This window comes from Felis catus, chromosome A2, assembly GCF_018350175.1.
Source record: "Felis catus isolate Fca126 chromosome A2, F.catus_Fca126_mat1.0, whole genome shotgun sequence".
NCBI lineage: Eukaryota > Metazoa > Chordata > Mammalia > Carnivora > Felidae > Felis > Felis catus.
This window is the reverse complement of record NC_058369.1, coordinates 81967347-81993830: the sequence shown is the minus strand read 5'-3', so window position 1 is coordinate 81993830 and position 26484 is coordinate 81967347. Positions and strand designations below refer to the sequence as shown.

Here is a 26484-nt window from a genome sequence, read left to right as displayed (position 1 = left end):
ACTTAGTCCTTTCTGCAGTTGGTCTTAGTTTGTAATGTACAATTTAGTTCTTAGAGTAAATTACCAAAGGGATAATCACCTTTGAGGTTTTAAAAGGATTTAAGAGATTCAAAACCCATTTGGTTGCTGCAAATGACCTTGCTTAGGGCTGAGGTTTGATAAATTTTAACCACACATTTTCAGAATAATGTGTATTACCAAAATATAAAAGAATTACAATTTCAGCGAGCTGCGAGCACAATGTTATAGAAGTTCCATGGCTTCATAGTAACTCTTTTCTCCTCTCTCTCTTTCTCTCTCTCTCTCTCTTTTTGTTTTTTTCCCAGCCCTGTATGCTTTTGAAGGACATGACAATGTGGATGCAAAATTTGTAGAGGAAGCAGCTCTGAAACACACCATGATGCTTTTAGGCTTGTAAAAGAGAGAATGCAATTATACCCGCCTCCAATAGTTTAATCTTGCTCATTAGCTTGACCTCTGTCAGGAATCCTTGACCAATATTTAAAATTGGTAACCAAAGTCAGAATGCATTGTCAAGCCGTCTGACTTTCAGTCTGGTACTTGTTGAGACAGAATCAAACTGCTGTGCCTCATCCCAGTTTTGGACAGCAGACAAGAGGTCAGTGACCGACAGTCCCAGGAGGCACGCAGTGTCATCAGTGATGCTCTTCCCTAGTGGCTTACCTTCCTAATGGCTTCCTAGGCCAAAAGCTAGTTTCTGTTGCAATCTGAAATAAAATATGCTTTAAAAAAATGTAGGGAACAGTGTGTAGAAAAACAGAAACTAGATGTGTCGTTGAAAACAACATAGGACAAGCAGAAAAATTAAATGTTACGTAAGAACTGTATTTGGAAAGAGGATACTTTTTAAAGAGCTGAATTTGGACCAGGTCAAATCTGCTATTTCTAGAATAGAATAATTTGTAACATACGGCAGTGTGTACATCCAGTATTTAGAGTAGGATTTGTTTTTATAATGGTTCAGATGGAACTGTATGTATATGTTAAAGTTCTTTTTTTTTTTTGTATTTATAAAAGTTTGATTTAGTAATATCTTGCCATTAAAATAAGAAACACTGAAGGTTTTGGCCTCTTTCATTTTCTCAACATGGCCTTTTTATCCCAGCCAGGAATCATGAGTCTGTGAGTATGTTCCCTCAGAGGCCCCCATGACACCTACCTAGTTCTCCTATTTTTCTTTTTTCTTCCCTCTCTCTCTTACAGTGACTATATTCTGATCTATAATGGTAGTTGCTTGCCCGGGGTCAGTCTACCCTTTGCTTTTTTTCTCTTCACCCTGTTTCCTGCAGTGATCTTGTGAAATTTTAACGATTATAATTATCACTAGCTGGTGTCCTAATTCAACTTCTTTTCTGAAATCATAGTTGTGTTCCAAATATTGTCCTCCACTACAGAATTTCCCTTTTTGGTCACATATTTAATCATCACAGAGGCTGCAAATCTGGGGGCCTTGTCAGCATGTTAGACTTTTTTTTCTCTTGAGAAGGTCATTGGTTTTCACTCCCTACCCTTTTCTTTTTCACACTTGTGTTTTGGTGTCTTTCTAAAGTCTGATTCCTCAGACTTACGCTGAAACTGGTCCTGCTCCTAGCCTTTCAATGATTTGCCATTCATTACAGGATAGGATCCAAACTCCTTGTGGCTCTTACACAATTCCCCAACGTGAACATGCTGTTCTAGCCGGGCCAGTTCGCTGGGCCTTGAATTCAGCTTTTGTCTTCTTACTTCCAAACTTTGCTTAGGCTTTTCCCCCCACTTGGAATCCCCTCCTCACTTATTAAAATCTTAATTATGTTTAAGGGCCAGATAAAAAGCTCCATCTGACTGTGATCCCTGGCCATTCCAACACACAGTGGCACCCTCCCCCTCTTAGCCAGTAGCACACCTGTAATATTTAAACATCCATCCCTTTGTGTTACAAATTATGTTTCCATTCTTATATTGTTCCTACATGTATATTTTTTGGATCCCTAATGCAATTACTAATTCCTACAACACAGGATTTGTGTTTAAGTATACAGTATTTCTTTGTGTTAACCACACAGTGTTACTTATCATAGACACTTTACTTCTTAATAACTTTCCAAACCATCCAGTTAGATTCAGGACTGACTTGTAGGCTGAGAATGAGATTAAATTTCCTTCCGGTCTGGCAGGATGTGGGTTTGCAAAATATTTTGTTTGATTTAGCAAAAATCAAATGAAGGAAGGAGGGATGGAAGGAGGGAGGGAGGGGGGTAGAGAGAGAAAGGAAGAAGGAAGGAAGGAAGGAAGGGGAGGGGAGGGGAGAGGTGGGGAGAGGAGAGGAGAGGAAAAAGTGGTATTTCTTACTCCCAGAATTATGACACAAAATCCATACCTGATACCAATATGAAATACAGCTTGAATATATGAAGTGAAATCAGTTTTCAAATTTACTTGTGTATTTTCATACATGAGAAAATATAAAAACGGAATTAGGAAAATATACGTGGGTGAAATGCAATAAAATTAGAGTAATGAAATAAGTGGAATTGGCCTCATTTTCAATTCTGCCACATGCAAAGCTATAAATGTCTTCCTTGGAATTTTTAAGAATCTGGAGTCAGAACTTAAAATAATCACAGGTTTATTTATATATAACATTGTAAAAAATCTAGATTTATAAGATAAATTTATAAATCTAGATTTATAAGATAAATATAAAATAAGCAAAAGGATTCTTTATTTGTAAAAAGAATTACCATAATATACTTTAAAAAGGACAAATCTCCTTACTGCTTTTTATTTGATTTACATTTACCACAATAATTTCAAATACAACTATTTAACAAAGTGAATTATACCCCTGTGTTACTTGGGATGTTTTCCTTTTTAAACAATCATTCTGTCTTTCCCTTTCAAGTGAATATATTGAATAGTATTTGTGTTTTTCTTCTTTAAATTTTTTTAAATGTCTGTTTTTGAGAGAGAGAGACAGAGACAGAGTACATGTAGGGGAGGGGTAGAGAGCAAGGGAGTCACAGAATCTGAAGCGGGCTCCAGGCTCTGAGCTATCAGCACAGAGCCAACGCGGGGCTCGAACCCATGAACTGCAAGATCATGACTTGAACCGAAAGTCAGATGCTTAACCTACTGAGCCACCCTGGCATCCCATTTTCTTCTTCTTTAATAAACAGAGACCACTCTGCCAATTTCTGTACGTCACTGAAATTTGATTTATTTTTCTTGCATTTTTATAGCCCCTGGACTATACATTTCTGAAAGGTAGTCAATATATAGAGTGAAAAAGAAAAAAAAATAAACACTACAGATATATGCCTTGCCATAACTGTAGGACAATTCTGTGTCCTACTTAACATCATGTAAAATATAGTAGTTGATGAGTGTAAAAGGAAGCCATGTTGTTCTCCACTGGTGGTCAATTGCAATATTTTGCAATAATTTGTACATTAGAATTCTTATGCTGATATTTTCCAGCTGTGGATATGAGGAAACCTGATTCAAGTGTCTCTCGTTGAGAAGCCTGGATTGGTTCACATACTCAGATTTCAATTGGCTTTATAACAGGTTTTCTTATGTGCCTCATATTGGCCCCAGGTTCACTGGGCTTAAAAGGAGCCAAAGCGCCATATGGTTTTGGCAAGGGAAGAGCGGCCTCTGCCTCTGGGATATAGGCATTTGGACGTGGCTCTGCAGTTGTGTAAACACCGTTGGGTAGCTGGCGAATATCTGCCGCCAAGAACTCCTGCAAAGAATGATTTTTCGTTTTGAGTTTCCTGAAAACTATAGTGAAGCCAGTTCATCCTCAGGGCCCAGCAGACACAGCTGGGTCTGAGCAGTCTTAGGCTGTGTTGACTGATATTCCCCCAAAGGGACAGATGGGTATGAGGGTGGAGTCGCTAAACACACACACACACACACACACACACACACACACACACACACACACACAGCATCTAATTGGAATGACCCATGTTACCCAAGTATCACTCTGTTGCTGGGGTTTAGGGTTTATCATAAACTGGTTAGTGGGTTTTAAATTCACTATATTCCAGCTTTAATAGCTTTAATTACACACTATTTCCATGGTTTTGAAAAAGGCTGGAGTAAGTCATTGGTGAGCAAATGTTAACAAAGAGGGAAATAAGGAGTGAAGTAGAACCAGAGGACAGAAGTGGTCAGCACCTTGCTTTGAACCTCAGGGTCCTCAAGATTCTGCCTGTGCTTCTGAAGAATAGAGGAATTTCTTAACAGCATTAAAAAAGAACTCTAAATAATGGAGACAGGTAAATGACAGCTGGGACGTCATAGATAAAAATGAATGCCCTAAAAAATAGAGTCCCAGGCAGTGTGGAAATTACAAATCTGACCCTATTTTCAGGCATTTCTAGTGTGTGTTTGGAAGGCATGTCTTCTTGGGATAGGGAGTGAATAGTGATCCTTTGGGGGATATCTACGTGCCAGTCTGAGAGTGAGCTGTAGGTCCCCAGAATGTAGTCTTCTTTTTTTTTTTTTTTTAATTTTTTTTTTCAACGTTTATTTATTTTTGGGACAGAAAGAGACAGAGCATGAACGGGGGAGGGGCAGAGAGAGAGGGAGACACAGAATTGGAAACAGGCTCCAGGCTCTGAGCCATCAGCCCAGAGCCCGACGCGGGGCTCGAACTCACGGACCGTGAGATTGTGACCTGGCTGAAGTCGGACGCTTAACCGACTGCACCACCCAGGCGCCCCAAGAATGTAGTCTTCTTAAAAAGAGATCCTTAATGCCATTTTAAGAATATTAGAAGGTCATGGGAGTAGGCAGAACTCGGCACCCGATGTGTCGGTCCAGTGATAGACCTAGATTTAGGTCAGTGGTTGGAGAAGAAAGCTGTGGCCTTGAGGCCTTTGATGCCACCAAGTGCATAGTCTGCAGAAGGCCGTGACAACATTCCCAATCTACCTTGGTGGCCCCAGTGGCCAGACATGGGAAAGTAAGGTGTAGCCTGAGCAGGGGTGCAAGGACATAAAGCCCTATGGATAAAACCAGTGCCAGCCTGGCCACTGTCCTGCCAGTGGGAATCTATGGTGTTCAGCTACACTAGCCCAGGATGTAAGACTGGGGAGGGGGGTGGGCTTGGTGCTTGATGAATGTTTTCTGGAGAATATTACCGCACTTGGGATGTTATTTTGACTTGTCCCCTACATCATATCTTAATAAAAACAAAACTCCTTTCTACTGCTTGTTGGAACTAGGTGTGTGCTAGAGTGGGAGGTTTTTTATATATTTTGGGAAGACTGAAATCCCTGAAAATAGACCTTCCTGCCACACTGGACAAATGCGATATAGAAGACAAAGCTTACCTGAGATTTTTCAGCGATGGCCAAAGCATACATTTCTTCATCTCGAAGTACCTTCAGCCATTCTCTTTCAATGTCTTTATTGAGTGGCAGACCCTTTTCTATCCTGGAATTGCAGGAGAAGATGAAATCTTCTTTATCCATGACTTCCTTTTGGAGTTCAATGGCCAGAGCCTGTTTCATGGAAAGCTCAGCAACAAGAGCCATCATTTTTTCCGTGGCATCTTTGATCTTTTTCCGGTAGCCGTTCATCTAGAATGAAAGAGCCCAAGGTTTAGACTATGTATACACTAAGAAAATGGCAGGCTGCTGGCTGTCTAGAATGGTGGGGGGCAGTCTTGGCTGGAGGACAGAGAGTTTAAGTGGGAATTCAGAGAAAATAAGAATTGGAAGAGATCTCAGAGATTGAGCCCAATTCCCTGGCTGTGTAAATAAGGCCCTCCTCTCACACACAGGCACACACACTCACCTCCACACCTGGAGAGAGCCTGGCCCTGGGTAAATAAAGACAGGAGGGAAAAGAAACCAGTCTGTTCATCTACTTACTGGAGTTCCAAGTGGGTAGCAGGGAGGGAAATAGTCCCTTTATTTTTAAGAGGTGATAAGGAGAAGGGAAAGGGTATTCTTGATGTGTAAGTTCTGGCCTAATTTTGCCATGTCTTTAATTTGTCACCTATCCAGTGGAAAAAAATCTGGTAGAAAAAAAAAACTACATTTAAAAATTACTCTTTAATTATACGAGATAATCAGCAGAGGTCCTGTATTCTGAAATGATTTTTAATGGAAAATATCATACCTCAATGTGGTTGCATTATTGATCATAATTCCTGGGATGCATCATTATTAGGTCATAAGCAAGCATGAGTTGAACTGGGGAAAATATGTTCAATAATTTGAAATGAAATGTTTCTTGTTCTATGGGTATGTTTACCATTTCACATCAGCTAGTTACCACCAAAGAATTAAAAGACAGGACTAAGTGGAACATAGGCACCCAACAAAATTAAAACTGAAATTTTGCTGAATGAAGGAATTAATAAATTCTATTCTATTCTATTTTAATCCTTCAGTCCTTTGAATAAAGGTACACTGGGACCTGAATATGAGCTTCCAAAATCTACTCTGGACCTTGAAATACTTTATTCTCTTAATAGAGCGGACACTGATCTATCTGTACATTTGCTTAGAGAAATGTTGCTGTTTGTGATTTGCCTTCCTCTGAAAATATAATGTCTAATTGTTATATACACATTTTTTCTCTTTAAAGGAATAGGGAATATACATTTTAAAAACTGTTCTATATTTTAAGAAGCATACAGTGAATAAAAGCAACTACTTTTTAAAGCTTCAATGGTGAGTCATCTTAAATTTCATTAATCATTTATGGTACACTTGAATGTTGTGTGTATGTGTGTAAAGCTAGCCAACCTCCTTATCTCCTCCAAAAAAGGATGGTATTCCAGGTTGCTCTAAGTCTTTGTTTGGGATTTCCCATTTTCTGTTCATTTGGGAAATTTGCAAGTGGAGCCATAAGCTACCTGGGAAAGGTGAGAGATTTGAGATGTGCATTCTCGTTGAGTTCCTGCAAGGAGCTAGACCACTTCTCAACTACCCAATGCTTGCAACAACTTAAGCTGATATCAACACCCATTTCACAGATCAAGAAACTTCATTTTAAGATCATTTATGTATCTTTCTCAGGGTCACTCCCTAGTATTGGTAAATCACAGATCTGGGGTCTGAACCTTTCTACCTTCTAGTTCTGCCTACTATAAGGAAATCCTAATTTTAAATAAAAAGAGAAAAAGCCAAGTAGATAGCACTGAAGGTGGGGAAAGGTGCGGGAAGATAAAGCAGTAGGCTAGGACTCCGCTTGCTGGATCCCGGGTAGCAGTTGTCACCATTTGCATTTCTCTAGCATTACAGCTGACTTCCAGACTGCCAACAGATTTGACAAACCAGCCCTCAGTGACGACTGGACTTCCCCTAAAGAAAGGGAAATTCATATTGCAAAAGGAAGGAAGGCAACATTTAAAGAAACATCGGGCATGCTAATTCAGGCAAAGTTCATGAGCCTAAAAGAGTCTTAGCATTTCTTATTTGATGAGGTAAAGTCGTGAATTGCCCATGAGCCATGGGTCTGATGTGGAAGTCTATTAGTGAAAGTCATCAGAGCAGGTGTGTAAATGCCAAATAAAAATGGCAAAGGAGGCTTGAGGTTTACAGTGATTTTCTGTTTCTTTGGTGAGCGAGAACTTTCTAGAATGGGACTGACTTCACTTATTCAATAATTTTTTTCTCTTGAGTTTAGTACACGCTGGCCATTGGGGAAATTAAGGACGAGGAACAGTGACTGCGCTCAGGAGCCCACCGTCATGGGCTGTTTACCTGTCTGCCAGCACTAGGTGTGGACAATGTGTCCATTCCTCTTTGTCCCTGCCCTCACACCTGGCATCAAGGGAGCACACAACAGGTTCAGTAACTAAAATCCCTGGGCTGTCACAGCAGATGCTCCAAGGGGCCCAGAGGTCGGGTGAGCAGCAGCTCCTCTGACTGTCCTACGGTGCCAGGTCCTGCCTCACCTAACTCACCAGCCTCCCTCCTGCTGGTGGCCCCTTTCAGCGCAGCTCTAGCAGTCCCAGCCTGACCCTGGAGCTTTGAATCAGCAGTCCTCATATTTGAAACTTAAGAAATCAGGAAGCTCCACATGACTGGTCTTTCCTCACTAGTGTGGCCCTGTAGTGGCTTCATCCCAAGGACTAACAGGCATGGGTGTTGTGTGACTGACTGCTGTTCTCTTTAATGGTCCCGTCCATTTCTGGGTTCTGGCTGGGTTCTGGATTAGGGCTGTTTTCGTGCAGACTGCTGGGTAAGTGAGGCCCTCTAATCACAAGGAACTAGAAAGGATTTAAGTTGGCACATGAAATATAAAGGTATAATTGTCATAGTTGGAGTAGGTGGCCTGTTCAGGGAAACGTGCAAACTGTCATCAAAAAGCTTAAGTTTTCCCAGTACAAAACAATTCATTCAGGGGACAAGATTGAAACCCATTTTGGACAATTCTCTAAGAGTCCTCTTTACCTTTTTAATTTTACATCTTTATGTTTCTCTAGTCATAAAGCCAAATCTCTTCAGTGCTGCTCTCGATAAATAAAGCAGACTGTGCAAAATGACAGGTAATAAAGGAGTAAGGGCAGGAGGGAGAAGGCAGGGTCTCAGGCAGACCTTCTTGGCTAAGAGCAGAGTGTCCTGTTTGCAGGCCTGAGTTTTGCTGCAGAGCCTGTCTGTGAGCCGGGAGACCTGTTCATAGATGAAGTCCTTCTCCAGTAACTTCTCCTCCTTCTTGGCCAGCTGTAGTTCCAGCTATGGTTGAAAACAATTTCAGTAAAAAGGAAAAAACAAAGTCATGTAATTCAAATTCTTTCTTTTTAAAAAAAATTTTTTTTAATGTTTGTTTATTTTTGAGAGACCCAGAGACAGAGCACAAGCTGGGGAGGGGCAGAGGGAGAGGGAGACACAGAATCAGAAGCAGGCTCCAGGCTCTGAGCCTGATGCAGGGCTTGAACTCATGAACTGTGAAATCATGACCTGAGCCGAAGTAGACCACTTAACTTACTGAGACACCCAGGCACCCAAAAATATTCTTTCTTAATTAGAGCCCTAATTTTTTCCCCTTAATGAAAACAGATTGCTTTTATATAGTTGCCAAGATAGCTCTGGAAAAGTCTTTAGCACTGGTCTAAGTCAAGACTCTCCTTGCTCCCAGCCCCCTGCAGGCAGCTCTGGGAGTTCTTCCTTCCCAAGGTAGGGGGCAGCCCTCTCAGCTCCATTTAGCTTCCTGTTGTCATTCCTCTGATACTCTCCCTTCAGGAAGACAAATTAATCCACTAAAGATGCCAAAATTGTTCCTTTGGGCTATGAGACAAAAGTGGGCATCTCGAAACCACACAGGTTTTACTTCTTTTTGGCAAGCATTTGAAACAAGCTTAGGTTTTGTTAAGGGATTACAATGACACAATTGTTAGTGGCTAGAATTGTGAGGGATAAATCTGTCTGCATAAGATGGAAATAGCACCACCGATATCTGTGACACTGATCAACAAGGGGCTAGTAGGTACTACTGTCAGAGGAATGCTTACCGAATCTAATTTTTTGATCATTTCTTCTTGGGTCATATCTTTCCCTGGAATGAAGCGGGTTCTGTTCTCACCCTCAGGATTTATAAGCTGTTTCTCCAGGTCTCTTATTCTGTCTGTGCACTGTGAAAACTATTAAACAAGAAAGAAACATTAACTTCAAAACTAACCGTCTTGCTCCATAAATTTTAAAATCACATGGCCCATGGTCTTTAAAGTCTTCCAGTGGGATCAACCCAGGGAAAGGGGCAAGAGAACTCTTTTTTTTTTAATTTTTTTTAATGTTTATTTCTGAGACAGAGAGAGACAGAGCATGAATGGGTGAGGGGCAGAGAGAGAGGGAGACACAGAATCAGAAGAAAGCTCCAGGCTCTGAGCTGTCAGCACAGAGCCCAATGCGGGGCTCGAACTCACAAACCATGAGATCATGACCTGAGCCAAAGTCGGTCGCTCAGCTGACTGAGCCACCCAGGTGCCCCCAGAGAACTCTTAACATCCCATCAGCTGGGACCTGGGGTTGAACAATGTGTTTGCCCACCCATGGTGCCATGAGGATGATGCCTGTAACTGACCCTCTGAAGCAAGACTGCGAGTTCAGAGCCATTAAAGAAAAACCTGATCTTACAACCAGTCCTTTGACTATTTACCATTTTGTGTTATACCCACAGGATGCTGCATGGTTGCAGAGCAGAGCTTTTTATGGAAGATTGTTCTAGAGGCCAAAGTAGACAACATACAAAGCAGACAGCATCCTGGACTCCAGTTTAAAACCCTTTGTTGGCAATAGGTTTAATGGTGTTGCAAAGAATGAAGTTCTTAACTAGGTCAATACAATGTACAGTCTGTGAGGTATAGCCTGAACCATTTATATCTTTTTTGCTAACCACCTAATACAATGCTTTATATATCAACTATATTTATTGAGTCAAGGAGACTTTGGAGGTGAAGAAAATAGCAGTTCACACATAGTTTTTATATGGAGAGATGTGGAACACATTGAAAACCAAGAGTTATCATTTTCAACCTACTGAAAACCTGTAGAATCTTGGGCAAATCATTTATCTTCTCTAAACTTTAGTTTCCTCAACTGTCAAATGGGAAGATAAGGCCCAACCTAATGGGGTTGATTACTTAAATGAGATACCACATTCCAAGTGGTATTTATACTTTACACACTCTACAACGTGTCCCAGAGTGATATAGGTAGTATTTAATTTTTAATTTATGTATGCTCCTCCTCCTGACAAAAAGAATTATAAGTGGTGACATAAATAATTTATTTTTTTTCCTTTTTCTTCCTCTCTCTCCACACTCCTTAATTGCCCTTAATATGGAGTTAAAGTATACATCTACACATAATTAAGCATAAATACATTATTGTATTTTTTTTATTTTAACTTATTTTTTATTTTTGTAAATTTATATCCAAATTAACTAGCATATAGTGAAACAATGATTTCAGGAGTAGATTCCTTAGTGCCCCTTACCCATTTAGCCCATCCCCCCTCCCTCAACCCCTCCAGTAACCCTCAGTTTGTTCTCCATATTTATGAGTCTGTTTTTGTCCCCCTCCCTGTTTTTATATTATTTTTGTTTCCCTTCCCTTATGTTCATCTGTTTTGTTTCTTAAAGTCCTCATATGAGTGAAGTCATTTTTGTCTCTGACTGACTCATTTCAGTTAGCATAATACCCTCCAGTTCCATCCACGTAGTCGCAAATGGCAAGATTTCATTCTTTTTGATTGCTGAGTAATACTCCATTGTATATATACCACCTCTTCTTTATCCATTCATCCATCGATGGACATTTAGGCTCTTTCCATACTTTGGTTATTGTTGATAGTGCTGCTATAAACATGGGGATGCATGTGTCCCTTTGAAATAGCACACCTGTATCCCTTGGATAAATGCCTAGTAGTGCAATTGCTGGGTCGTCCGGTAGTTCTATTTTTAGTTTTTTGAGGAACCGCCATACTGTTTTTCAGAGTGGCTGCACCAGCTTGCATTCCCAATTATTGTATGTATTATTAACAACACTTGATATTTCTGTTTCTTAAGAAATTAAATAAGGAACAAAAATATGGTGCTTGTTTATCAAAGCAGTACCTTGATTGCTCTGGCTTCCCCATGGGTCTTTGAGGAAAAACTGTTTACTTTTTTTTTTAAGTTTTTATATAAATTCCAGTTAGTTAACATACAACGCAGTGTTAGTTTCAGGTGTAGAATCTGGTGATGCAACACTTCAATACAACACCCTAGACTCATCACAGCAAGTGCCCTCCTTAATCCCCATGTTTACTTTGTTGATATAAAATAGTGTTGTGCTCTAAAATAGTTCACATGACTTCCAAGATCCCTGAAAAGGAGCCATTATTATAAGCACCGGGAAAATATGACTCATGATAATCCTTGGATTAGACTGTTGGACAATTAAAAAATGTTTCAAACAACTGAGAAAATGCAAACCTTAAGAGAATTCTGGAAATGATGCAAAAATGGGAAGACTTTACAAAAAAACACCCCAAAAACATTGCAGCTGTAACAAGTAACAGGATGTGACAGGGATCTGACACAGCAAGGCAGAGTACAAAAATGACTTGCCTAAAGCTTTAAATTTCATATCATGGCCTTCAAAGGACCCACGTGATTAGTGCTAAGTAGACAAATAATTAAGTGCAGTTTGAAGACTAATGGGAAACTTTCTATTCAACAGTTTTGTTTTGTTTTAGAGAGGGAGCGTGAGCAGGGGTGGGAGGGGCAGAAGGAGAGTGAGAGAATGTCAAGCCGTCTCCATGCCCAGACTGGTGCCCATCTCGAGGCTAGATTGCAGGCCCCTGAGATCATGACCTGAGCCAAAATCAAGAGCCGGACACTTAACTGAGTGAGACACCCAGGTGCCCCTATTCAGCAGTCCTTAAGCTTAGAATAACCTGGCAAAACAGGTAACTGATGGTAATACATAGTCCATATTGTCTCAATTCATTTGCAGTCAGAATGGAAAAGGCTCATATCAGGCATAAATGCATAAATATTTTCCTCTTGGGTAAACTGAATTCACATTTTACACCAGATAACTGTATAATGAAATGCCAAGTGTGTATATTTTAAGAACAATGAATTTTATCCATTGACTAGAAGTATTGATTTGCAATTAACACAAATAAAATGCTTACACAATAGAGAGAGAACTTTTCTATTGTGGATCTTACTGAATTTAAAATCCTTTTGTTCTGCTGGGCATCTTGATAGTTTGGTATGGAAAAAGATGGCCCTGAAGCTGTGTTTTGGGAAGGAGCTAGAGAAAGGCAAATTATTCTGTAAAATCAAGTGGGACAAGTATGGAGTGCCTGGAAGGCAATCTGGGGTGGGGGTGATGTGGAGAGGCAAAGGGGATGAAAGATGGAAAGACAAGCCAGTGAAATGGAGCTAGGCCAGGGTGCTGCATGGGCTAACACACCTGGGGACTGTTACCAGTGATGGGGTGCCCCACAGAGCTCTGTAGGGCATGGATAGCTGATACGGAATTTATAAGTTCTTTACATTTCTGTAAGGTATCCCATCATACTGTTGCCCCAAATCTCCAATCAGTTCATAGACAAAGATCTTGCATGAATGATTTTGTGTCAGTAAGCTGAAGAAGGAGTGACTCCTGAGTTTTGCACTGACATGGCATGGAAGTGAACCAGGCACTGTTGTGTGTGAGCTGACGAGGGGATCCCCCAAATGAACCACTCATTGGTAGCAGGAGTCAGAGCCATAGGAATCCTGGGGAGGCTACCTTGGAGACCTGAGGAATGCCTAGGGGTGTTTCAACCAATCCATCTAAATTGGGCTACACTTATGGAGCAAATGAATAGGAGAATTTATGGCTCAAAAAATAAACACTGGAATCCTATCATTGATACAGCATTCATTCATTCAAATGGCATAAAACATGGAAGTGGACCCATCATCTAGTTCCACAAAGTCACGTGACTCGCCATGACATGATTAAATGAAAACAAAACAAAACAAAACACAAACCCAGGATTCACAACTGTCTATAGCATGAGCTAATGAAAACTATTTACTTGTACATCTTGAAGAAGACCAGAAGGATCTCTTCCAGATTTTTGATAATTTTAATAGTGATTATATATTAGGATGGAATTTTATTTTTTTAATTTTTTTAATGTTTATTTTTATTTTTGAGAGAGAGCAAGCAGAAGCAGGAGAGGGCAGAGAGTGAGGGAGACAGAAGCAGGCTCTGGGCTCTGAGCTGTTAGCACAGGGCCTGATGCGGGCCTCAAACCCATGAACTGTGGGATCATGACTTGAGCTGAAGTCAGAAGCTTAACCAACTGAGCCACCCAGGGGCCCTTGGAATTTTTTTTTTTTAATTTTTGTATTTTTTCAAAACTTCATTAACTGAACATGTTTTAATTTTATAATCAGAAAAAACCTGAAAATAAACCTGACATTTTAGAAACCATATTATAGGTTAAAATTTTTTTTTTAAGTTTGTTTATTTTGAGAGGGATAGAGACAGCACAAGTCAGGGAGGGGCAGAGAGAGAGAGAGAGAGGGAGAGAGAGAAAAGTCTCTTGGAGACCCAACCGGGGCTCAAACCCACGGAAGCCACAAGGTTATGATGTGAGCCAAAACTCAGAATTGAGCCACACAGGCGCCTTATTATAAGTTAAAATTTGTTCCTGCTGCATTGAGTAAATGGAAAAAAGATCTCTATTCTTTAAAAATAGAAGAAAAAGTACAGTTATTACATGTGAAGAAAGTAGCTTTATATTCATTATTTATGTATATATGTAGGTATTTATTTCATGTTTACAGTTTGTGGCTTTATTCCATTTTTAAAAAGACTATGTCAGAGATCAGGCTATTATATTACAGGGAAACTACAGGGATTAATAAGGAGTCCATTTATATGTGATTGCCAATTAACAAACAAAAATCTCGGCTTTGGAGGACAGGAGTTCTAAAAATGAGAGCAAGATGGTCTTCAGGATCTTTCCAGCAAGCATCAAAAACATAGTTATGCTGGTGGCAGTGAAAACCTGGCTTACTTAAATTTTGAGCTATGAGGAAGCTGAGCAAGAGTTGAGATTTGGGAGGGTCTAAATTCCATGGAAGGCAGAAAATGTTTCACGGGGAAAAAAAGACAATCTGTAGCGCGGATGCCTGATTCCACCCTGGAGCAGGGGCATTTTTAAAGAAGACTTATAACTCATGGGTTCGTACAGATACTAAGAAGGGCATAGCTTAATTTACATGTGAGAGCTCAATATGATCTACAAACCTCTAAAGAAGAGGCGGGGGAGGGGAAGCAAATGGCCCTGGAAATGTATGATGAATATTTTCCCCACCTGAATCTGGAGCACTGCTAAGTCGGCATCCAGGGCCCTCTTGGTTGGCAGTAATTTCTGGGTCACATGAATCTGTCTTTGCTTCTCGGCAATCTTCAGTTTCAGGAATCGGATCTTTTCTTCCAGGACATGTATTTCAATTTCTCCATTTAGCTTCATCTTTTCTTGGATGTTTATTTTTTCATAGAAGATGCACACTTCCTCTTCCCGTTCTATCAGCTGAACGCCACTGTGGCCAAAAGGAGAGGCAGAGGAGGCTAAGAGGATGTTGAGGTCACTTAGTCATGGTGGTTCCCCCTGGATGTGGGCACCAAATACACATTGACGTTATATAATTCCAGAAGGCAAAAGATATTCACTGTTGGCTTTCTAGTTAAACTCCACACTTTTAATTCCTGGGGATGGGAAAGGGAGGACTGTTTAGCATCTTGACTCTGAGCTAACCGTGCAGTTGGCTGGTCACGGTATCTCTGCAAATCCCAAAGGTTTTCCTGGGGTGGGAAAAAAATGTCATTCCCCATGCATGAACAAAGTAATCTCATAATCTGATTTTCTGCAGACCCTTTTCTTGGGCCAGACTTGCCAACTGAGCTCTGGGCCAGAAGTACCCAGGCAGGGGGCCAGCGAATGTGTTTCTGCAGCAATTCGGTGTAACTTGCCAGGCCTATTAGGTTCTTTGAAAGTTGAATATTTCTGATGCAAATTGCCCCATAAATAGGCAAAGTCCTGTCCTTTGTAATCATGCCAGGGGAAAGACCCCTCCATGTGAGGAGAATGTGGGAAAGAAACAAAGTAAGAATTTTCTAATTCCAGCCCTACAGGTCTGATCAGGGCCTGGGAACACACTGCCTAACTACTTTGTTTTGTGCCAGGAGCCAAATAAGAGGACTTTTTTTTTCTTTCTTTTTTCCCAGAGAAAACACCTGCCAGCTGTTTGAAAAAGTAGTGTTCTTCACACCCTGAAGTTCTTCCCACACTCTGCATAGCCATCATCCCAGAGTTCATCTTTAATTGCCTTTATCTCCGTCTCTCTCCCCTCCCTTAAAACATGTATACACATCGTTGTATTTGCTTAATCTTAGCTCTTTGTTTTGTCTCATTTGCCATTCATTGGCTCCTCAGGATCCTCTTACTTCTCTTGACACAAGAAGCCAGGAGCAATGCCATACCACCTGTTTGTACTTTCAGGGTCCAGCACTTAGCACATAACTTCACATGGAGCAGCCCACAATCAAGCCACAATGAACAGAAGATCTGATACCAGATGTAATTACTACAGGGCTCTACAATCTCACATACCACATTTCTCTAGCACAAGCACAGTTACAGTAGCAATTGATTAATGACATAATTGTAGTCTGGAAGAAATAATGCTGTTCTGAAACGTCTTACTTGCTGAGAAAATGAGCTGGGAAAATGGCTTAATAAATTTCCTACTAAGACAAGCCTGTCACAAAAGTGGATACGAGATCCAAAGACTTACTTATGTCAATTATACTGAAATAACTTGATGGTATCCTGAATGGTAGCCTGGGAAAGAACTTTGATCTTTAAGCGGGCAACTTCTCAAACCCTAGTCTTGCCTGTCTCGCTTACAAGAACAGAGTTTCTTATTTTCAGGCAAAACACACAGCTGACCCCCTACCCTGCCCCCACAAAAGGCTAATGAAACCTAAATGTCACATGCCCCTCACTACCCACTGTCAAATCCAGATAGAAAAAGGGGCAATATTTGTTTTTTTTAAGCATTTTTTAATGTTTATTTTTATTTTTGAGAGAGACAGAGCGCGCAAGTGAGGAAGGGGTAGAGGGAGTAGGGGACAGAGGGTCTGTAGTGGGCTCAGTGCTGACAGCCGCGAGCCCCGTGTGGGGCTCGAACTCACAAACCAGAACCATGAAATCATGACCCAAGCTCAGGCCAGTCAACCGACTGAACCACCCAGGTGCCCACAAAAGGGGCAACGTTTCTAAGTAGGATCTCTGGGTGTTTCGTTTTTCACACTAGGTTCCTGGTTTTTACCTTTCATTTCGATGCTGAACGGCTTTTTCGTATCTCTTGCGAAGTTGCACCATCTCCTCTTCAATCACTGTGATCATATTGGCAAGTCTGTCGATGTTATTTAACTGGACTTCCTTCTTCTCCTTCATTGCCTGAAGTTTTGCTACGATTTTGCACACGTCATTTTGCATGCTTTCTCTGACGGTAACATTGTTGGCAAGTTTCAGCATGGAATTTTGTAACTTTCTTTAAAAACAATGGGAAAATGGGTGAGATCATAATTTTCTTTACTTTAAAAACAATGAAGACTTCTGAAACTAGTAACATAGCTCTTGCTTTCAGTATGTCCATTGAAACGACAATAGTGGTACCGTAGTCCCCCCTATCCACCATCTGGCTTTCTGCAGCTTCATTAACCCGCGGTCATCCGTGGTCCGGAAGTAAATGATCCTCCTTCTGACTCTTCAGGAGGTCAATAGCGGCCTAACGCTACGTCGCAACGTCTGCGTCATTCGCCTCGCGTCACGTCATCAGACAGGCGTTTTGTCACCTCACGTCCTCACGAGAAGGGTGAGTACAGTACAATAACAATAACAGAGGGTGAGAGACCACATTTACATAATTTATTACAGTACAGCCGACGCTTGAACAAAACAGGTTTGAACTGCATGGGTCCACTTACACGTGATTTAAAAAAAAAAATACAGCACAGTACTGTAAATGTATTCTCTTTTTTATGATTTAAAAAAATTTTTTTAACGTTTCTTTTTGAGAGACAGAAAGAGAGCATGAGTGGGGGAGGGCAGAGAGAGAAGGAAACACAGAATCCGAAGCAGGCTCCAGGCTCTGAGCTGTCAGCACAGAGCCCTAAGGGAGCTGGAAACCCCCTCTCCCCCAAATCATGACCTGAGCCGAAGTCAGACGCTTAACCGACTGAGCCACCCAGGTGCCCGTTTTTTATGATTTTCTTAACATTTTCTTTTCTCCAGCTTACCTTATTGTAAGAATACAGTATATAATACATGTACCATACATAATATTTGTTAATCAAATGTTACTGATAAGGTGTCCAGTCAACAGTAGGCTCTTAGTAGTTAAGTTTGGGGGGGGGAGTTAAAAGTTATATGCAGATTTTCAACTGTGCAGGGGGTGCCCCCCGCCCCAACCTGTGTTGTTCAAGGGTCCACTGTATATTGCTACAGTTGTTCGATTTTATTGGTAATTATACTCATCTCTTACTGTGCCTAATTTATAAGTTAAACTTTATCAAAGGCATGTAAATATAGGGAAAAAATACAAAATATATAGGGTTCAGTACTATCTGTAGTTTCAGACCTCCACTGGGGGTTTGGAATGTATCCTTCAAGGATAAGGGGGAACTACTCTGGTAGTAATAATGTTTACTACTATAATTATTATTACTGTAGTAATAATGATATTCATTATATGATACTCTTCAGGAGTTTCTATAGTTCCTCCCTCCCACCTTGGATTAGGACATCTTTTCTTTTGTGCCCCAAGCCTCTGCTGCCCCACTTTGCCAAATCAAAAGACTAAAGGAATTCATTTAATGCTCTGTTGAGTCTAGAAAGCTATCTTTTTTATTTTTTAATATGAAATTTATTGTCAAATTGGTTTCCATACAACACCCAGTGCTCATTCCAACAGGTGCCCTCCTCAGTACCCATCACCCACCCCCCCCATCAACCCTCAGTTTATTCTCAGTTTTTAAGAGTCTCTTATGGTTTGGCTCCCTCCCTCTCTAGCCTTTTTTTTTTTCCTTCCCCTCCCCCACGGTCTTCTGTTAAGTTTCTCAGGATCCATGTAAGAGTGAAAACATATGGTATCTATCTTTCTCTGTATGACTTACTTCACTTAGCATAACACTCTCTAGTTCCATCCACGTTGCTGCAAAAGCCAAATTATGGAGAAAGCTATCTGTCTTAATCACTCCACTATACTGCCTTCTCCAAGCACATTAGATGCTTCAAATCTATAACCAGGGAATGCTGGTTGATGAACATTTGATTGTCTTCCAAATTTGAATGCAAATGATCAAATTTGTGTTTTTCTTTCTAATTTGGTAAATGAAAATAAATAGTGTAAACATAGTGTTTTATTCACTTAAAAATATGGCTATCAGACAGTAGAAGCATAACGAATCACATTCAGATGCTTACACTGTCATCTGTAAAGCATCTTTGAGCAAGGGCTCTTACAGCTTTGTAAGACTATTATCTTCTACTTTTTACTTTATTCTACTTTATTATCTACTTTATTATCCACAGGGCATTTTAGAGTTCAATGAATCAGAAGAGAAACTTTTGAAAAGACAATAGTTATTATTACACTTACCTTTCTTGAGTAACTGCACTATTTCTTAAAATTTCCAGTTCATTTAATGACATTTTATGCCTTTCTTTTATTTCATTTACTTTCTGGTGAGCTTTGTGAAGTAAGTTAACAAATTTGTTTCTCTCATTTCGAACAGTGTCATACAGTTTAGCAAACTCTCTGAGTCTGTGGAAACACAAGTGTTTTTGAAACTCATGAAATAAAATTCATTTTTTGCCCGCCTAACAAGATAAATCGTCATGTAATTCTTTTACCTCCGATGAATTTCATGTTTTTTCTTCTTGTGTATCCTGATTTCAAGATCCTTTGCTTTGATCTCCTTAACAATATTGGTATATTTTTGCTGAAATATGAAAATTATGTGTGAAATTAAGAAAAAAAAAAAAAGCTCAGCACCACTAACATGAATACTCCCAGCTGCACCTGATCTCATTCCTGTCCATTAAGGAGAATTCTATCTTAGCCAGCTGGGTTGTGCAGTTTGGGGTGGGGGTAGGGGAACTGTAAGGGAGAGATCTGAAAATTGCCTGGCCAGCTGAACTGAATTAATTAAGGACAAGAAAGAAGGAGAGAAGAGAGAAAGAAAAAAGCCTATAGGAGTTGTCTTTGAGGAAAAGTTTGGGAAACTTTTAAGAGAGTGCAGGAGTGAGTATGGACGTCACAGCCGGGCTGGTAAGTGAAGAGTTTGTGGAAGATAGTTGAAGGAAGATGATTTGTAGTCAGTTTTGACACATGTTAGAAATGGAACCCCCTGTGGTATTTTGTGAGAAACAGAAGCCATGATTTTCAGGCGCTTTTCCGAGGAGAATGCCACCCCGTGTCAATGCTTGCTCAGAATGAAGGTTGCCCTCAGAAACAGCCAACATCTGGGTCACATGGTAAATTCAGGTATTCTCTTTTTGTAATGTGTCATATCATATTCGTTTTTAACAAGGAACCTCTGAACATAATCCCTTTGTGGAATACAATGATTGTCATGTTAGAGTGTTAGCTAGCATGACAGGAGAGTTGTTTTGTCATTGGTTTCATTGCTGTTTTGTTGGCGATGTTGCACTGGGTCAGCTCTGCTAGTTTGTTGGGAGCCCAGGAAAGTCATGGGGTGGAGTAGTAACTAAGGGAGTCCTCGCATTGGTTTAAACAACGCTGGCTTGGTGAACCTGGGAGGCACGGGTGGGGGGGGGTGGGGAGCAGTTTAATGCTACCGCTGTTGACTTGTTCTTGGACACATCTCACCATGTGAGACGGTGGGGAATCACAGAGATCTGCCCACTATGTCAGCCCTGTCCCCCGGAGGCACCCACCTTTTTCTTACTGAAATTGTCATGTGCTCGAATCCTCTGCTCATTGCCACTGACGCGGTTCATTTTTCCTCTAGATTGCTGACTACTGCTTATTAAATCCTGAAACTATTTTTCAGTATGTGATTGAGTCTTGTTTGGGGAAACTCTATAGTCAAACTCAAGGAGACAATTACAGCTTTCTAATGAACAGTATGTGAAATTGAGGTTATCCTGAACTTGTATAGTAATTAATGGATGGTTACAAAAATGCAATTACCTGAGCTTTCAGGAAATCCTTGGATTTTTGCTCCTTCTCATCAATTTTGATTTGAGTCATACGGACAAGGTTGAAGGCAAGTTCTCGCATGTTTTCCTGCTCCTTTAAAAGCTTGTTTTCTTCTGCAAGTTGCTGTTCCACTAACTTGGACTCAGCTTCTGATAGGATTTTCTTTTGAAGAACACCATATATTATAACTTATTTGTTTGAAGAAACACACTAGGGCCAGTATCTTAACATTTTTTTTAATTTCCTATGTAGAAGTTAGTTTGCTAGAACATAAAACAAAGTAACTTGACTGCTTTAGCTCCAAGTATTTTATCTTAGGAAAGAATGCGCAAGTATTAGCATTTTAATGTGATAGAAGTTTTTCTTAATCAGACTTTGTTTTCAAGTAACTTGAAGAAAAAGAAGAGACATAAAATCATGTTTTAAAATACTTTAACAGTGGCTTGAATAAACAAAATTTGAAAATTTAAAATTAGACATTGGTGAAATAAAACATTTATTGCTTATTTTTAATCCGATTATATAATCAGTAGCCCTTTTATTTTAAAATCTCATGAATTTGTATAATTTTGTTTGTTCAAACACATCCTTTTTCTCCTATTTAACGTGGGGTTCAAGTAGACCCTGAGATGAAGAAACAGACCCACATTAAATAGGATCATACTATATTTGATGACTCTCCTATTGATGAAGTTTTGTGGAGCACAGTTAAAAATACCACAACTTCATATTAATCACCCTTAGATAGAAGCTTAGATAAGAGTCGATATTGACCTGTTGAGCCAAATTCCTCTTAGCCACTTCAACTTCCTTGTGGAGTTCTCTCCTTCTCTCAGATAATGTAGAATCATCTTTAGGGATAGCTTCAATCTGGAAATAAAAATTTAAAACCACTATTTACACAAGAAAGAAATCTTCAATGTCATGTAGTCAACTCCACTGTGTACCTTTTGCAAATGGTGGGCAAATTATTATGCTGAATATTCTTTATGAAGTCATGGTAAACTAAAATATGAAAACCTGCCAAAAATCTATAATTCACAAATTGCAAATATTTCACCTTCATTTGGAAATAAATCTTGCTAATAATAGCTGCTAACAATTATAGAGCATTGACAATGTGTCAGGAGAGGTTCTAAGTGCTTATGTGTATGGTCATATTTAATCCTTACAATAAACCCTATGAGGTAGATAATATTATTCTCTCTAATTGTACAGATGAAGAGAAGGAGGAACAAAGACATTTAAGCAACTTGCCTCAGTGATACAGGTGCAAACCCAGGAGGATAGACTCAGAGTCCATGAATCTAACATTGTATTTTACTGCTTCACTAACTCATAACTCAGCACTTTGGAAACAGGCATGTTCAAGTGATATTTATCATACTTATAAAATATAAATGTGTTTATGAAATCTTATAGATTAAAAAAATTGGAGCCATTTAGGGGCACCTGGGTGTCTCAGTCGGTTAAGTGTACGACTTTTGATTTTAGCTCAGGTCCCAATCTTGTGGTTTGTGGGATCAAGCCCCACATTAGGCTCTGTGCTGACAGTGTGGAGACTGCTTGGGATTTTCTCTCTCCCTCTCTTTCTGTTCCTCCCCTGCTCGTGCACATGCACTCTCTCTCTAAATAAATAAACTTAAAATAGGAACCATTTATTAATCTAGTAAGAATACTTGGCTACTCAATATGTAGTAATTTGATGAGTAGCTGGAAAAAAGTTCTTACCCAAAAGAAAAGCCTCTTACATTTTTTTTTGATACCTGAAATTCCACCATTATATTTCTATTGTATTGGCTTGTGCTTTTGTCCTCTGCTAAAGAATTTCAGGAGAAAGTAACATTTCATTCTATCAGTTTCTGCTGCCTTTTAGGAATGAAATTGTCAGATTCTTTATGATGGAAAAGAAAGCAGAGAGGAGGAGGGGGACACACAACAGCTTCCGGGGAAACACCATCCAAAGACAGGAAGGGTTATCTTCAGGTGCTGACAGCATACTTGAGTTAGAGCAGGTTTAGAGTCAGACTTTTATACCAAAAGCACATGACTCCAACCTGATAGTTTATTTCCTATGTGACAGCTCACACTTCTAGGCACTAAGGTGGAATATTGGCTAAAATCTGTACCAAGAGGGAAAGATCATGCTGTTTAGTGATTTAACAGTGTCTTTCTGAGATTTGTGTTGCTCTCTTAAAATAACTAAGTCTTTGGATGTCCCCAAATCCATGAACTTGTGTATCTTCAGTAGCACCTTCTGTGCCCCCCAGTGCCCAAGATGTCCTGCTTCCATCCTACCATGGAGAGCTAGCTACTGAGGAGCACACCCTGGATTAGAAAGACGAGACATGGTCTTGTGAAATCCATATAACAATACACAGAATTTGTGATTCTGAGGAGCAGGTAAATGCTATATCAGGTCAGGAAAGGGACAGCTCAAAGTAGACTTGAATAATCAGGGAAGATTTTATGGACGAGTTAAGAAGTCAGATGGAAAGAGTTTGATTTCTCCTTCTGGAAAGTAGAGTTCTTTCTTTCAGAGGAAGGCCAGCAAGTGCCCCAGTTCCTGTGTACTTCTCTGCCACAGGTGCCCAGAAGCAGGCTACTCCAAATGCTTGGCTCCCAAGTGTAGACAAATCTGTGTATGAATGCTAGCTGGGATGAAGAAACCTTACAAGGTCTTTTCAGAAGATATGATGAGGGCACACTCACTAGCTTCTCTTGTCAATTAAAGCCCCTAAAAAACTTGACTGGTTTCAGGTCTCAGACATTTAGGTTACAAATGTCTGAGTGTTTTGAATTACAAACAATACTGCAATGAATTGTATTTATTTTTGGATTCTGGCTAGCTGCTTCTCTGATACTTTTCTTAAGTCTCCATAAACCTAACCCTCAAGTTTGAGACAGGAATTAAGGATGCTTGGTTTGTGGGAGAAGTATCAGGGTGGGCCACTGGTAGCTTAGCCAATATCCACCCTCTTCTTTGACCTTACTAATAAAACCCCAGTTTTGTTCATAGCTGCAATGTATCCTGGATTCCTTAGACTCTTTTGTAGCTGGGGGTGACCAGGATATGCCAGTGAAATGTAAATGGAAGTCTGCTGGATGGGACCCCTGGGACAGTGATTGTTTTCCTGCTAAAAACACCACCTCAACCAAGCGAGCTGCCATATGCCTTTTATTCTCTGCCCTTCCCCATGTTTGTTTGATCTTATGCCTAAAGGTGGAATGGCTGTCTTGTGACCTTCAAAACAAAATATACACATTAAGGGTGACAGAAAAAAGAGCTAAGAGGATCTTGGGCCTACCTCTGGACTTTTTATTATGTGAATAAAACAATCCCTTATTTAGTTAAGTCACTATAATTGAGTTTCTGTTACTTCTGGCAGCCAAGTTGATTCTAGCTATATTCTAGTTATGTACTAATACTGGGGTGACGAGATATTTACCACTACATTTGAGCCTCAGATTGCATATATCAGCAGGTTTTGTAAGCTTATTTATTTTAGTTCTATGTTTGGGTTTTTATAGAGTAGCATTTCACACTTAGAAAAAAAATGTGTTCATTGTAACCAAACAAAACAAAGTGTTTAAAGTAAGAAATTAAACACCTGCTCCCTACTTTTCCTTCAAATACTACTCCTCACAAGTCATGGTTAATAGTTTAGTGTCTGTTCTTCCAGACATTTTCAGTGCATGAACAAACATCAGTAACCTTCATAAAAGTTAAGAAGTTAGACATGATTCTGTTGTAGTAAACATCCCAATTATTTGATATCAAAAGAACCTCAGTTTCTTTAAAGCTTTGATATTTTCCTAAAATATTTCAAACTTTCACGAGGTTTGTGACTTGAATTTCTGGAGTCTCTACAGTCAAAAGCAATAGGAGAATCAAACAACTCTCTCTAGGGGGAAAATGAAGTCTGAAGAGTAGCGGGAACTCTTCATACTTACCTTTTATCTCCTTCCTTTTTGGACTGTGTGCAAGGCTGAAATGTTCACTCAGTCTGGGAGTGACTATTTTCAAGTGCTGCCAGCCAGCCTAGGACTGTGGCCAGGCTAATTATAAGCCATGAGGTCAAAGAGGAACATAGTCTCTCATGGAAACAAACTGCGCTAGGGCAAAACCAGATTTTTCTCAAAACCAATGAAGGAAGAAGATTTTATTTTATTTTTTAATGTTTATTTGTTTTTAAGAGAGAAAGAGAGAGACCAAGTGAGAGCAACAGAGGGGCAGAGAGAGAGGAAGACACAGAATCCAAAGCATGCTCCAGGCTCTGAGCTGTCAGCACAGAGCCCAACGTGGGGCTCGAACTCAGGGACCATGAGATTGTGTACCGAGCCGAAGTCGGACACTTAACCTACTGAGCCACCCAGGCGCCCCAAGAGGATTTTAAAATACGGTTTCATTTCTGTTCATTTTATATTCAGTGGGTGCTATTTTGTGAATTTAATAGCTAGAGGTGTCCTACTATAAAAAGCTTTTATTTATTAAAATATGAACAATGTATGATCATTCTATTGCAATCTCCTCTTTGGTCAAGGCCATTCCTTATATATATTTGTGTCCAGCCAGATTAACCTGTAGTGGCAAGCCTTATCATCAGAAATAGCTCCCAACTAGCTTTATTGTACCTTACTCTTAAATATAAGGAGATAGCATAGGGTCTGTGTTTGCCCAAAGTTCCAACTTAACCATCATAATGTGCTAGGACCTGGGCTAAGATGGAATAGCTTGTAGTAGACCAATGCTCCTAACAAGAATAACTTGAAAAGTTGGATTAAAAAAATATGTTTGAAGGTGTAAGAGTTGCAAAGGCAAACAGAGTTAAAGTCTTCAAAGGTTCTACCTAGCACTGTCTGGAAAGTAGCAAATTATTACTTTATATGGACTCTAATTAAAATCAAGGATGAATGTTGTAATCTTTAGGCTAATGGATGGGAAGAGAATGCAGAACTAACTAAATCATATCTAAAATTGGGGAAATAGGACAATTGAAAGTAGAAGTAGAACAGCTCATTTTTTTTTTGATTCATCTAAAAGAAAGATATATAGGAGGGAAAATGGAACATAAAAGAAATGGGACAAAGAGAAAGCAATAGTAATGTGGTGGGCAAAAGCCCCAGTAGATCCATACTTACATGAAATGTTTTTGGACTGAATACAAGAACTAAAAGGTAAAAATTTTCAGACCAGATATTAAAAAGTATGTGCTGCATATAAAGGACACATCTAAGTAAGGACACAGAAAGAGTAAGAGTAAATGGATGGAAAAGGAAATAACAGGCAAAATCTAACCAAAAAAAGCTAGTATAACGTATAATGTCCTAATATCAAAGGCAAAAAGCATTTCTAAAGAGATTTCACAGTGATAAAAAGAATTAATCTGCTTGCTAGAACTGTAATAAAAATATTAGAAGTATATGAGAAACAATAAAAAAATTAAACAATTTTTTAAAAAGTATATGAGAAACATAAATAACTGTTCTCTTTGTTTTGCAAAAGTGTAAAAAGCATATTTTGCCCCACTGAGATAGGGGAAAAAAAAAAAAAGGTTTGTGAATGCCATTTGTAACACTCCTAACCCTAACCAGTTTTGTCCACACCTTGCTAAAGATTAGCGTTTCAGTCAGAATAAGTTAGGTTATGCTACAGAAATAAACAACCCCCAACTATCATGGCTCCAAACCATGAAGTCTTATTTTTTGCTCTGACAAAGCCT

General features: G+C 39.7%; 2 protein-coding genes across 10 annotated transcripts in view; one reads left to right on the top strand and one right to left on the bottom strand.

The window, feature by feature from the left end:
* Positions 1-1081, top strand: part of GSAP (gamma-secretase activating protein) — a 90745-nt gene extending 89664 nt beyond the window's left edge. For all 5 annotated transcript variants that reach the window (XM_023250295.2, XM_045052300.1, XM_023250296.2 and 2 more), the window contains one exon: positions 327-1081. In XM_023250295.2, the coding sequence (XP_023106063.2) occupies positions 327-418 (92 nt within the window). In that variant the 3' untranslated portion in view covers positions 419-1081. The remainder of the gene's footprint in view (positions 1-326) is intronic.
* Positions 1082-3194: 2113 nt separating this feature from the next.
* CCDC146 (coiled-coil domain containing 146) overlaps positions 3195-26484 on the bottom strand; it is a 114812-nt gene continuing 91522 nt past the window's right edge. For all 5 annotated transcript variants that reach the window (XM_045052294.1, XM_003982693.6, XM_019825377.3 and 2 more), the window contains 10 exons: positions 21536-21631; positions 20753-20923; positions 19450-19538; positions 19196-19360; positions 16862-17086; positions 14842-15070; positions 9485-9613; positions 8571-8708; positions 5349-5597; positions 3195-3748 (listed from right to left, as the gene is read on the bottom strand). In XM_045052294.1, coding sequence (XP_044908229.1) covers positions 3545-3748; positions 5349-5597; positions 8571-8708; positions 9485-9613; positions 14842-15070; positions 16862-17086; positions 19196-19360; positions 19450-19538; positions 20753-20923; positions 21536-21631 — 1695 coding nt within the window. In that variant the 3' untranslated portion in view covers positions 3195-3544. The remainder of the gene's footprint in view (positions 3749-5348; positions 5598-8570; positions 8709-9484; positions 9614-14841; positions 15071-16861; positions 17087-19195; positions 19361-19449; positions 19539-20752; positions 20924-21535; positions 21632-26484) is intronic.